At 44.6% G+C, this 14,457-nt stretch overlaps 1 protein-coding gene across 2 annotated transcripts in view; it reads right to left on the bottom strand.

The window, feature by feature from the left end:
• The window catches only part of BMP1 (bone morphogenetic protein 1), a 151,833-nt gene extending 144,493 nt beyond the window's left edge, over positions 1-7,340 (bottom strand). Inside the window, exon 1 of one of the 2 annotated variants that reach the window (XR_014520206.1) lies at positions 7,000-7,299. Coding sequence is in view for 1 of the 2 variants with exons in the window: in XM_083480377.1 (XP_083336503.1) it covers positions 7,000-7,144 (145 nt within the window). In the remaining variant the exon portion in view is untranslated. Of the gene's footprint in view, positions 1-6,999 lie in introns of both variants that reach the window. The other variant, XM_083480377.1, reaches the window with a different exon arrangement.
• Positions 7,341-14,457: the final 7,117 nt, after the last annotated feature.

Below are 14,457 nucleotides of genomic sequence, written 5' to 3'. Positions count from 1 at the left end.
ATAAAGAAGAGCTGTTTGAAGAATCGCTGTGTCATCTGATATGTTCACCCACAACTTAACAGAAACCCACCACAAATCCGGAGTGGAATCCCTAAGAGGATTGGATGGCACCTTGTACACCCCCTTCTAGCAACTCCTGCAGCCCAGCTGGTGCCAAACATCTTGCTCTGCCTTCCTCTGGACCCCATCCGTGAGGCCAAGAGGAAGGTCTTGCTGTCTGGGCAGCCCAGGACCTCCACACAAACAGGCCAGGCTTGCACCTAGAGGAGGTCACTTCATTGCTGCTAAAGCAGCTGTTTGACTTGGCCCCCAGAAGCACACTCCATTGTCTCTCAAGGCAGATAGGTGCCACCTCACCCTGAATAAATGTGTTCTAGTGACCTTTGCAAACCTAAACAATGGGGCCAGGATACCTAAACAACTGCCCGTTCCAATATGAACCTGCCTGGGTGCCAAGACCCTTCTCCAAGATCCCAAGAGCCAGTATGGTATAATGATCAGATGGAGAGACCCAGGTAAGAACTCAGTCATCTAGTGTGGCAGCAGCTGCACTTTGGAACCGCTTGCCTGTGGAGATCAGGCAGGGCCTTCACTGTACTCTTCTCAGCACCTGCTTTCTTGATTTCTCTATTTTATCTTTTGTAAACTGCTTTGAGGTTTGTTTGTTGTTGTTTTTACAATCAAGCAATGTATCAATTTTATCAAATAAATAAATCAGATAACCCCTTAGCCACAACATTTGCTGGGTGACCTTGGGCCAACCATTCAGTCTAAATTGGTACCTCACAGAGTTGCTGTGAGGATAAAATATGACCATGTACCTTGCACTGGGTTTGGGGGGGAGAGGAAAATACAAATGCAAGAAATACGTAAATAAAATCTCCCCGTTGTCAGAAGTGACAGGAGTGACAACCAGAGACAAGATCTGTATGGCAACTCTTAGGACTGAACCATAAACCATGGGCTCCTCGCTATTCAAATAATGGAGGCAGATATTCCCAGGTATTCCCCCCTGATGCTGCTGCTTTGTCTTTATCCACTAGAACAGCTGAGATGATGACATCACTGCAAGGTCAACCCCGCCCCCACCACCCACTTTTCATGTGTGAATGATCTGACACGCCACATTGCCAGATAGTTCACTATCTCCTGGCTGGCTTTGTATGTTAAAGGGATTCCAGGAGAGAGCGCAACGCACCTGCTCCTTGCTTTTGCTGTGCTGCAGCTTGGATGGGGCGGGGGGGGGGGCTGGCAAGGGAACAGATGGCCTTGCCTCTCCGCAGGAGCCGGGCCAGATGGCCCTTCCTGCTGCATGGTTCTAGAAAATGAATTGTACTCTGGAGATATCTACATTGTACTCTGGCAAGAGGATTTGTCGGGGTTAGTGACGCCTCTGCACACAGAGTGGTGCACAAGGAAATCTCGTGTGCATGCACACACACTGAACCACACTTGCTTTACCATGCATTCTTGTAATAGAGGCGTACAGAATTATGCACAGTATGGATACAGTGGATAGGCTCCCTCTCCTAGAACGCCTGAACTTGGCTTCATCTACAAGGCAGAAGGGTGGGAGATTCTGAACTTACAAGAGCAAGCGCTTCACGCAGCACCTAATTAAAACTGCAAAATGTGCCAGCACAAGGCTTGGGTGGCTTTCAACAGGATTACACAACTCCTGAAGGAGAAGGCTATCAATGGCTACTAGTCACGAAAGCTGTGTGTCCCACCTCAAGGACTAGAGGCACCTGCCTCCGAATATAAGGAGCTGGGGAGCCACAGCCCAGGTCTGGCCTGTGGGGTTTCTGTGGGCATGTCACTAGCTGCTGACGAAACAGTGTTGGACCGATTACTCACTGATATGTTTCACCAGAGCTTTTCTTATGTTACCTGGTTTAGAGAGTGGGGCTACTGTGTCCAGGAACCAGGGATTTTGTTCCACACTTGGTCTGCCTAGCCATGACTGCTGCAAAGGGGAAAACGGTTCATTACTGTTGCAGTGGAGACCTGTCCAGGCCCAGCAGAGAGTGGCTGAAAGTGGGGTGAGATAATGATGGTAGGTGGGGCGGTAGGTGAAGGTGGCATGAAGATACCCAGAGGAAGACTTTTTCTTGGTCAGATTTGCAAGCAAGACCCAGAAATCTTTAAAGGGGCCACAGCGTGAATCTGCCGAATCGCCTGAGTACAGGGAAGCTGCCAGGGCGCCAGGGCTCCTTCACTGCCCAGTGGGGCGAGGTGACTGGTGTGCCCCACTGACCATCTTACAACTTCCTAGTTCAAGACTTACTGTTGATTGACCTCTTACTACCAACAGTAACTTAGGGGGAGTTAATGCATGCTCAGCCCCATCCTTCTCACTTTCTGCTTGGCAATAAAGTAAGGAAGACTTATAACTAATTTCTTGTGCATGGAAAGTATGAATTGCTCCAAGGAAAATTCTATTCTCCCCTTCCAGAGCTAACAGTGTCCTTGATGGCAGAACTGGACAGCCTCACAACAATCTTGCTTAGCTCTGATGTTGGCTGATTGGATAGGAAAGGGAGTCTGTGACGGGGACAGGTGCTGGGAGGGAGAAAGCATTGTGGGACAAAACAAAGCATAGTTAGTGGACTGGGGTGTGTGTGTAACATTTGCAAGGATTTCTCTTGTTCCTATTATAACAGAACTGTGGGCAGCCTGAAGAAGCTCCAACAACCTCATTGCCTGGCCATAAAAGAAAGCCTAGAGACTAGGGGAGGTCAACAGGTTCCAGGTACTCTCTCTTTATGGGGAGATTTTGGGGGTGGCTTGTGAGTTTGTTTGGGCCCTCAGTAAGAGGGTGCCTGGGTAGTGTCCTGGGTGAGAAGCAGGAGACTGACAGGTGTTGATTAGGGAGGTGTATCAGGAGGAGGAATTGATATCAGTATATATTTATGAGTAATTTGTATTAATTGTTTCCTTACGTATTTTTGTAACATAGATTGTTGTTTTAGTTGTCTGTACACAGCTTAGAGATTTTTTATATATACTGAGTGGTATAGAAATGGCCTAAATAAATGGCAATGATGTGGCGCTGGGTATGGGGGTGTCTTCATAAAATGCAGCGTCTGAATGATTTTAGGCCTAGGAGAAGGGGTAGGTGCAGGTTGTGCCATGTTCTATGAAGACCCCAAGAGCTGGATACCGATACAGTCTTACAGAGGAGGAACAGGGGAAGCACAAGGCCTGTAGAAAGAATAGGATGTGCATGATAAGAATTAAGTATATTATTTACTGCATATGCCCTATGCTGGGCCCTTCCAACTGTAGAGGACTTTGTACCTGCCAAGGAGGCTTATCTGCCAATGGTGCTTCTGTGACTTGCTTTAAGAAGTCATGTCAGTACACTTTATTAGGTTCATCACACACTTTACAACAAAGAGTATATCCTTTCAGTGTGGAATAAAAGTCACATCTTTACTCACAAAGCACTAGGATTGTTTGGAATAGCTGTCACTCACACAAACATGCACTCAAGGATGAGGAAAATAACCCACCACCTTGACTATCTCAGGAAGAATGGCTAAAGGATGATGAGAAGTACCGAATCAAAGAAAGTCATTTTCTGTCTATCCTTATAAGACTTGAGCGGCTGGGCTGAGGGATGAATGCAATACTTTTATTTAAACACAAGTGGTGCACTAACACACACACACACATTAAGGAGAACATCCTAAAACTTTAGGCAAATGGGAGCTTCATGATGCTTTGATATAATATGGGGTGATTTTTAAAAATACCTCGGATAGATGCTTTCTTAACCTTTTTATTCTGGTAGAGAAGGAACCTAAAATGTCATTTTGCATTTAGATGTTAGAAAGTCTAGTAGTTTGTTGTTGTTGTTGTTGTTAGCTCTGTTGTGTGGATCTAGGCATGTAGTTGGCCTACATGTAGACACTGCCTTTAAACCCTTCAGGATATCTAATTGACATTACTGTACTTGATTTACCATCAATATCTATTGATGATGTAAACACTTTTTCATAAGACTATTTGATATTCCATTGGCTTCTACCTGATGGCAATGATACTATATTATTATTATTTATTATTATTCTTTGTGAACTGGCATTGACATGTGTCTCATAGAGATTTACAAATATGTTTTGAAAACAGTTAAAAATAGGCTTTAAAACAATACAAAAAGAATGCCTTTTCATCCGGTTGGAAAAGCTTGTCAAAACAGAAAAGTCTTCACTTGTTTCCAGGAAATGAAATAGTTCCACCAACAGGGGCTGCCACATTGAAAGCCCTGCTCTGAGTTACTGTGGAGCAGACTTCTGCTATGTGGGCACTCTAAGGAGAAACTCTCCTTCCTGCAGAACACAGGAACTTACTAAATGCTATTAAATGATAAATCCATAGAGATGGGGGTCTGATTTTAAATCAGCTTGGCAGTACACTTGCCCTTTAACAACAAACAAACTACCCTTACTTTCTGACTTTTGCTTACATTGGAAGTTGGAAGCCTGTCCTGCAACCAGGGTCACCCAGGAAAGTGCCACATAACAGGTTATATAACTCAAATCATAACTCAGACCCTTAAAATAAGTGGAAGGGCGTCAGATGAATGGGATCTGATCTTATTTAGCTTCTGGCTACTCGGAAACAAGTCCTGCCATAACTTTCAGGGTATCAACTACAAGGACTGGAAATGCAGTAGTGTGGGGAGGGAACCTTCAAGCACTAGCCTGGGCCACATAAAAACCGCTTCAGCTTTTAGACTGCAGTTCTACTTATTAGGAAGCAAGCAAGCAAGCCATATAAAACACAAGAGAACCTCCAAGAATACATGCTAGGACTGCATAGCAAAAGCAGCAGGCAGGCAGGGTGATGGCTGCTACTCCAAACCAACACACAGATTTAGTTCTTTTCTCTCCCTCCAAGAGCCAAATTATATTAATGTTATTACTGATCACATTTCTTTGGAACTTAAGTTCCACCGACTTCAGTGTACCTCACCTCTAAGTCAGAGGCTGGAGAAACAAGGATAGCAGCATATGGGCCAAAAAATGAAGCTAACCAAGGCAGTATCTGAGGGCATTGGGGCATGCTGTTTTAATCACCATTTATTATTGATTAATTTTATTAATTATTAGTTAATTTTAATGGCCATTATACTCTACCCTTGCTTCATTTCGTTTTAAAATCATTATTACCTGCTCCACGTCCATGAGACGTCACCCTTCTGTGCCCAGGGGGAAAAAATAAAAATTAAAACATCAACAGCCTATTAATAATATATGAATGCTTAAGACTCTGCAGGTTGCTTTTATATTTTTACTTTAAAATTTTTATACTATAAACAGCAACTCATGTATTAAGATAATAATGGAATTTGCCAACCTACACTCTCACTAGTTCCGACTTTGGAAAGGTAAGTGACAGAACAGGAGGCCATGCAGACTGTAACAGAGACTAAAATAAAGAGTAATGAATAAGCAGGGGGACAGTGTGCTTTTGTTGGGCAAATGGGAGAATTGCTGCCTCCTCTTCACAGAAAAGAAAGCCAAAGGAAGGTATTAGCAACAGATAGCAAGAGCATATGGGCGGATGCTCTCAAAATGGTCAGAGCAGAATGGTTGATTGCAGAGGGGTAGATTCCACATTAATCACTCTATTTCATTCTAGAGTGACGTTGAGACAATAACCCCAGATGCATTTACAAACACCTAAAAACCTCAAAGAAAAGAAAACTTTATACTTCAGTTGTTGTATCATGGATCACACAGCCACATTGTCTTTCACACTTTTATTTCTCCACTTCTTTGTTTGAATGAAAAAGTGTGTGTTGTGGGGGGAGAGGAAGAACAAAACGCAAAAGCCCTTGAGCCGTTTCTAGCTTCTGCTGCCCTGGGATCGGGCACTGTCACAAGTCATTGAGCCTTCTGCCCCTGATTGTATTGGTAAAAGGATTAAAACGCTGTTCAGCAGAGCACAGGTTCAACAGAAACACACCAACCCTTTATTCACAGACAAGGCCAGGGGACTCTAAGCTGCCAGCTCAGAAAGTTTGCTCCCTCCCTGCTCTACACACAGGCAGGATGGCTGGTCCCATAATGGACCGCGGGGCTGACAAGGGCTGGTGTCGGATGTGCAGTCCTCACAAGCAGGTTTATGTGGGGGTGTAGAGGGGGTGGTATAGGTCACAGTACACCGTGGGCCAAAGAAAAGAGGGACGTGCCACCTGGGTGTTCTACAACACACACACACACACACACACACACACACACGTTAATTATTTTAATGTAGCATGGCTCCTAGGGATGAGCAAATAAGGGTGGGTGATCTGTAAAATATTTCTGGGCCCAACACATTTGCCTCTTTTGACAGCTACCACCCAGCAAGTGTCTGCAGCTGCTCCAGACAGACAAACTGTTTGAGAGAGGAAAGGGCAATGATGGGGTCGAGTTCAAGCCCACAGCCCTTCACCTCGGAGCTCCTGCCAGCCTCCCCCCCCCCCCCAGCGCAGCTTCTGTTTACTTTCCTTCAAGCAAGCAGGCCCCCCCCCCCCAGACACATCCACAAACACATCAGGTCTCCTGCCCCTGCCTCACACAAAGAGCCACAAACAGATACAATCTTTTTTATGGGACACGGAGGAAGAAGGAAAACAACAACAATAGAGGGCAGATGGAAAAGAGTTTAATTCCCTGAAATGGGGCGGGGGAGGGGGAGAGAAGCTGTCCTACGAGTCCTTACTCTGGAGTTTATATCTCAAAGACTCTTTTCTTTCTCGGGCTAAACTTTAAAAGCCCAGGAGTTATTTTACAGCCCAGAAGAGCGAAAGGGATGGAGGGGGAAGGAGAGAGAGAGAGGGAGAGGGAGCAAAAACTTTCCTTTTTTCTTTTGTCTGCAAGCTGCGCTGCCAACTCGGCGCTGCCTCTGACCAGCTTCGAGAAGCCCCTCTGCCCGTTTCAGAGCCTCCAAGCCGCGTCCAGGCACACAAAAGACCCCCGCCGCCCCCCCCCGAAGCCTCACCCGCTTTGCAAGGGTCCTTGTAGTCTATGGGCTCGGCGTCCTGCTCGGCGTCTTCCTCCAGGACGTCGCCGTAATCCGCGAAATCCAGCGCCTGCCCCAGGACCAGGAGGGAGAGGAGCAGCAGCGCCCGCCTGGACGCCGGCATCGTGCTGGCTGGCTGGCAGGTCCCGGGCAATGCGGGGCGGCGAGCGGGAGAGGACCGAGAGGGAGGACCGAGAGGGAGGAGGAGGAGGAGCCCCCCCCCCCGCGCCGCCTTGGCTTTCAGGGAAATGAGATCGGGCGGAGGCGGGCTCGGGCGCGGAGCTCAGCCCCCTCCCGGCCGGAGGGCTCGAGCGCAGCCCCGGGAGCCGGGCGCCGGGAAGGGGGGCACTTGAGGGCCGAGCCCAGAGCAGGGCGGGCGATGCCGGAGGGGCCGGCGGAAGGGGCTGCAGCGCCGGCGCCCAGGACCCCTCCGAGCAAGAGGCCTCTTCGGGGCGAGACGAGCCCGGCCTCCCGTCCCGGCGGAACACTTCGGAACTGGGCGACCCGCGCTGAGATCCGGAAAGCAAGACCAGGCGGCTGAATGGCGGCGCTTGGCCGCAGAAGGGGCTCCTTGGCCGGCCTCCGGCTTCGGGGCTCCCTTCGCCCGGTTCCCGGCCTGACCCGGGTCTTCCCGCCCCTCCGCTCTTGCCGGGGAGGCAAATCCCTCTGGACACCTTCTGGCCAAATTCCGGCCAGCTGGGAGCATTCGGAAATGCCGAGCGGAGAGAAGTCGAGCTGAGCCCGGCCTGACTCCCCTGCTGAGAAGGGATGTGTAAAACCCGGGAAGGTCGGAGGAAAGGTGCTCTTACCTGCTTTGGAAAGGCAAGGTCGAAATCCAGGCAGCAGCCGAGTCCGAGTCATGGCTATTCAGAGGAACTTGGATGTCAGACCAAACTTTTTCCCATCCTTTGTTCTTTTCCTCCGGAGTCTCAGAGGAAGGAGGAAAGTGTTCCCTCAGCAATAGCGGTCTATATGGTCTTGCACTGCCACAAACACTCAACTCATTATTTCTGCTACGGTAATTTATGAACCAGTGAGGCCTAGATCCGATGTTCCTATTGATTTGTAACTTCCTTTTATGATTTTGCCCCCTTCACCTATGACTCCCACCATCATTTGCCCAGCATGTTATTTTGATCCATTTGGCTTGTCACAAGCATTGTCTTTTGTTGTTCTTATTTTGAGAAGAACACGTTTCCTAAGGTAAGAGTTGAGGAAAATGTGCTTTTCTGGAGTAGGAAGATTAGCCGCTTTTAAAATAGAGTTTGCTCAGGTAGGAATTTAATATCAATAAGTATCAATAAGTAATCTTATGTTGGACACATTCTCACCACTCATTTCAGTTGAACCACAAAATCTTGCACACTTCCGCTGAAGAGTTCTGCATAACAGTTGTAACTCAAAATCTTGCATGCTCATACAGACTTCAGTTGCTCAGGAAACTGCCATCCCTGTTTATGCCGTTCAGCTGGGCAGCAGTTGTCCATTAAATAATTGGTTGTGAGAAGGTTAACTCTTAGTACCAAACTGAACCCTATTTTCCCATCGCAGTTCAGATGGTACTTTGGGGAGGACTTGCCTCAGTTCTGTTTGATCACTTGTCAGGGTGCAGAGAGGGACCTTCCAGCCCTTAACTTAAATGGGGCTCCTGTAGATTCAGATAGATGGGAAGTAGGGAAGCTTTTTGCAGCTGAAGCCTTCTGCACTGAAATTGAGGAGGGCCTTTAAACAGATGTGACAAATATAAAATACATCACAGTGACAAATGTATTGCTGTGCCTGTGCCACCTCTCCGTTTTAAGGAAGCAGCCGCCTTGACCAGAAATGGGCCTGGTGACCCCAGCAGAAGCAGAGGCTGCTGAAGTGGGAGCTGTGGGAAGGTTTTGTCTGCTGTGTTAGGTGCAACAGCTGTAGTTGCTGGCATTGGAATAAATATTGGCCCACAACCTGTGAACTACATATCTAGCTTGACTGCGGGTGACACCTACAGGTCAAACTGTATCACTTTGGTTTTATCTGCAGTAAACAGGCAATATAATTAGAAGTAGCTGCTTGTCAGAAGACCATTTTATGCTTTGTATGTTTTAGTAGTTGGGTAAAAATAAAGACTGAATTATTATCCTGTTTTTTTTAAAAAAAAAAAATATTTTTTATTACATTTTCAGGTACAGAGTCAGAAATATAGAAACATAGAAAAGAAGAAAAGAAACAAAGAAAGAAAAGAAAAACAATCCAACTTTCAGAGACATTTTTACATATCCTACTGGACTTCCCCACATCTCCCGAACCCTGCGTTCTTTACAATAAAAATATCAGCAAATTATTACCTTGTTTCATACCTTACTTGTATCTTTCAGATATTATATTTCTGGATTTAAAGTACTTTTTATCAATTACTTATACCTTAAAATAAACATAATATTTCTTTAAATTTCAACCTTGTCTTACTTATAATTTAGTTTCCTGTTCGCCAAATCTAATTGCAGAAGCTAAAATTTCCAAATCATGCAAATTCTTAACATTCATACAACTTATAATGTTTTTGTAAATAGTCCTTAAATTTTTTCCAGTCCTCTTCCATCATTTCTTCTCCCAAATCTCGGATTCTGCCGGTCATTTCAGCCAGTTCCATATAGTCCATCAATTGCGTCTGCCACTCTTCCAGAGTGGGTAAATCTTGTGTCTTCCAATATTTTGCGATGAGTATTCTTGCTGCTGTAGTTGCGTACATAAAAAAAGTTCTGTCCTTCTTTAACACCTTCTGGCCCACAATGCCCAGGAGGAAGGCCTCTGGTTTCTTGGGAAAGGTGTACTTAAACACCTTTTTAAACTCATTATAGATCATTTCCCAGAAGGCCTTCACTTTTGGACAGGTCCACCAGAGGTGAAAGAATGTCCCTTCAGCCTCCTTACATTTCCAACACATGTACCACCTATATATCATTTTCATAATATTTTCCTTCAGGGCATTACATGCCGTGAATTTCATTCCAGTGGTCCATAACCTTTCCCAGTCTTCAAACATAATGTTGTACCCAATATGCTGAGCCCATTTTATCATGGCTGATTTAACTGTCTCATCCTGAGTGTTCCATTTAAGCAGCAAGTTATACATTCTCGAAAGTACCTTAGTCTTCGGTTCTAACAGTTCTGTCTCAAGTTTCGATTTTTCCACCTGGAATCCTGTTTTTTTGTCCAACTTAAAGACCTCTTGAGTTTGAGCATAGTGAAACCAGTCTTGCACCTTATGCTTTAATTTTTCAAAGCTCTGCAGCCTCCAATTGTCACCAATTTTTTCTATTATTTCCCAATATTTCGGCCAGCCGGCCTCCATATTGGGTCTTTTTCGAGCCTTGGCCTCCACTGGTGATAACCACCTCGGGGTCTTACCTTCTAATAAGTCTTTGTATTTTGTCCAGACCATAAATATTGCTTTTCTGACAATATGGTTTTTGAACATTTTATGAATCTTTACCTTGTCGTACCACAAGTATGCATGCCAACCAAAAGCATTATTAAACCCTTCCAGATCTAGGACATCAGTGTTCTCAAGAAATAACCAATCCTTCATCCAGCAGAAGGCCGCAGCTTATTTTAAATTTTATTCGGGGCTTTTTGCCCTGCCAAACAAACTTAGAAATATCCTTCTGCCACTTTCCAAAACATTCCACTCTGTCCACAATCTGTAGGGTTTGAAACAAAAATAACATTTTCGGCAATACATTCATTTTTATAGCTGCAATTCGACCCAACAAGGAAAGTTTCAATCTTGACCAAATTTCTAAATCCTTCTTAATTTCTAACCAACATTTTTCATAGTTGTCTTTGAATAAATTCAAATTTTTAGCAGACAAATTAACCCCTAGGTATTTCACTTTTTTAACTACATTTAACTCTGTCTCTTTCTGAAACCCATCTGTTTCCAAAGGTGTCAAATTTTTTCCCCAAACCTTGGTTTTTTGCTTATTCAACTTAAATCCTGCCACCCGACCAAATTCATAAATCAATTCTAAAACTCTTTTTGTACTAGATTCTGGCTCCTGTAGTGTTAAAACCAAATCATCTGCAAAAGCTTTCAGTTTATATTGTTTCACTCCGACCTGTATTCCTTGCACCAACCGGTCCTCCCTAATCATGTTCAAAAGCACCTCCAGGACTGAAATAAACAAAAGAGGGGATAGGGGGCACCCCTGTCGTGTTCCTTTTTCAATTTGAATTATTATCCTGTTTTGGAAAGGGTCGCTGCCCTTTCCAAGCAGGGGAAATGGGCATTTTCACCCTGAAGGCCACCTTCTCTTCTGGGCCAGCTGCCAATGGTGGGCAGATCCAGAGCCAACAGTGGACTGAGCAACACATCTAAACTTGTCCTTTGTATGGCCAGGTAATTTTTACACACATCTCTCTGTGTCTTTCATCCAAATCATCAAGAGTTAAAGGATACCTTCCAGTCCTGGATGAGCAGTCAGGGGTGTGGCCTCTGGAGATGGGTGTGGCCTGGGGCAGAGTTCTGAGGGCCAAGTGGAGAGCCCTGGAGGGCCTGAAGCTTACCACCCTTGCCTTAAAGGTTCTGTGCTGAGCAGCTTCACAGAGTGGCTTCTCCTGCTACAACAAACCCTGTGGGCCATTGTTTCCCACTGACAAGACCACATCCTTGTACTAAAGTTGAAATTAGTTTGGAAGGAGGAAAAGCACATTCTCAAGTGTGCTCTGTTACTTTGTGTTTTCTCAGAGCAGCTGCAATTTGCATTCAAATTCCTCGCCCCTGCCAAACAAAGCCACCTATGGACTATGTTAGCTCTTGGGGAAAGCAAGATATAGAAATGTTGTTTTAGCTGATTGCTTTAAAAATCAGAGTTTTAGTAGAAGCCAAGACATGTCTACTCAAAAGTAAGTTCCATTGATTTCAGTGGTGTTTACTTCCATAAATGTGGTCATGGGATTGCAACCTTAAACTTCATCCTTGTAAGTTTTATTCAGATTTATCTTTAAAAGTAAACTCTTCATTCTAAAGATGAAAATTTGATTCTGAAATTTGCCAATTTTAAATGTGTATGAAGTACTATGAGGACACACATTTTTACCCTTTAGGTCTTTAAGCAGAGGCTTGACAACCATATGTCAGGAGTGCTCTGATGGTGTTTCCTGCTTGGCAGGGGGTTGGACTCGATGGCCCTTGTAGTCTCTTCCAACTCTATGATTCTATGATTCTTCTTCTTCATATATCATGTCCCAGATTTTTTTGATTCTGGGACACATCCACCACATGTGGAAAAGACTCCCCTCTTTTAGATTACATTTTCATCATTTGTTACTAATATTTTTGTTCATTTTTGCCAATTTTGCTTGAGTCAATATACCACTGGTACATCATTTTAAGGAATTTTTCTTTAATCGTGTAACAGGCTGTGAATCTGATATCATCTTTCCAGAGGTTTTCCCATTTTTATAATTCTTTATTATATCCCAGTTCTTGCGCCCATTTTACCATTACATCTTTAACTCCGTCTTTTTCTGCTGCTTGGGGAAGTGGGGGGGGGACACCCCTTCTGAGCCCCTGGTGGGGGTGGTGAACATCCCTTCTGATTGCTTAGCAATAGTTGTTAAGCATCCTTAGCAATGGTGCTCAAGAACTCAGTCTGCTTTCACTTTTTGTGCTCTAGCTTTCTTTAGAAACGTCCAACTGACTTAGCTTTCATTTCTTAAAAAATGAACACTAAGTTTGGGGGGCCCTGCTGGCATTTGGCCCAGGACAGAGGCATCCCTTGCATCTGCCCACACCTATCCATGGGTGGCCTTGCTAGGCCTGTATCTTGGCCTTGTGGCTATGGTCGTTTCGCATACGTCAGTAGAAGCCTTGGAGATTTATTAATCCTATGATCTGATGGAAGGGCTTTACAATACAAGAAATGGAGTGCTATAATATATACCCCCAGTTTACGGAGTGTATAATATATATCCCCAGTTTACGGAGCCAGCATCTGCTAAAAACAAGAAACTCATCACAATTGCGGGTATGGAGCAATAGTGGTGCTAGTCTATAGCAAAACACGCACACCTATAACACCTAGCAAACCGCTTTCTAGCCCAGGTGTGGGGAACCTTTGGCATTCCAGATATTGTTGAACTACAACTCCCATCAGCCCTGGCAGTTTCTTTCTGGGGGAAGTAAAGCTCTGTGTAGAATTTTTTTTATAAAGTTCTGTGTAAAAATATGCAAAACCAAGGAGAATCTTTCAGACTGCAGTAAGACAAGGTCAAAGATGTAGGTTCTCGTGAGATTTTTAGAAGCCCAGTATAAGGGAAATCCAGCATGAATTACTCTGCCCTCCACCGAGAAAGGGTTTGCCCTCAAACTAACATCTGGTAATTTCCACGTACAGCCAATCTGAAAAAAAGATTTGGACTTTCTTTACCACCCGTCTGCAGTTGTTACTCAGGGCGGTAAACCAATTACAAGAGCCCAGTAAAACAGGTAAGATTAACAGAATCTCACATGGCCACTCCCATAGAGCTCTTTTCAGGACCCCTGAATTATATTTCATACTAATCTGCATTTTCTTCTCTTCCCAGCCTCCTAATTCACTAGCCCACCCATCTAAATATTCTGTACTACCACCTCCCCTCAATGATGCCCCATTTCTTTTTAGGTTACCCCATGTTTCAGCTTGCCTTTAATGTTCTCCCAGAGCAATTCTGTCCTCCACAAAACTGCCCCACCTGTTCAGAGATACCCAGGCCAATACAACTTTCTATTACTCACATACTCAGCAACAAATCACCATTCTCCATTTTTCTCCCTAAGAGACAGACTACCTCAATACAATCTTTTCTGTGCTTCAGCCTTCCATTATTCTCCTCTGAACATTCCTTTGGAAAACCCCATTCCTATTTTGACACTTTCTCCTTGATACAAGTCACATCTGTTCAATACCCTCCCTCAGTTCCTCCACAAACCCCAAAACAGTTCCATTTATGACTCCCCCAAGGCTTCTACTCCTTCCTCCCTACAGGAGCTCCACTTCTCTCTTCTTCCCTGCAACCACTTCCCAAATTAAATTCCATGGGGGAAGAGGGGGAAAACTTCAATAGGGCATCACCATCTTTTCCTTTCACATGTTGGAAATTGTTCTCTTCTCAACCCCCCTGGAGCCCGTCCCTGTTTAACATCTTGTTCCACAAAACAAAGCAGACTGGGCAGCTAATCCAAACCTTCAATTCTTTCAGAAAATTATACACATTTTTGACAATTATTGTATGTGGCACTCTTAACAGTTTGCTTGGTATTTTATCCCCAGGCATTTCCCCATTTGTTACCTCCAATATACTTAACAAAAGAGTAACAGATATTTAGTTCTAGTCAATTAAAAAATGCTACTCTCAAAATAACCCTTTATGCTTGAAGAGGCAGTGAGTAAAATAAAATAGTCAAATACTTAA

The sequence above is a fragment of the Podarcis liolepis genome (assembly GCF_965112155.1).
Source record: "Podarcis liolepis genome assembly, chromosome: 16".
NCBI lineage: Eukaryota > Metazoa > Chordata > Lepidosauria > Squamata > Lacertidae > Podarcis > Podarcis liolepis.
The sequence above is the reverse complement of the archived record's forward strand: the minus strand, read 5'-3'. Positions and strand labels throughout refer to the sequence as shown.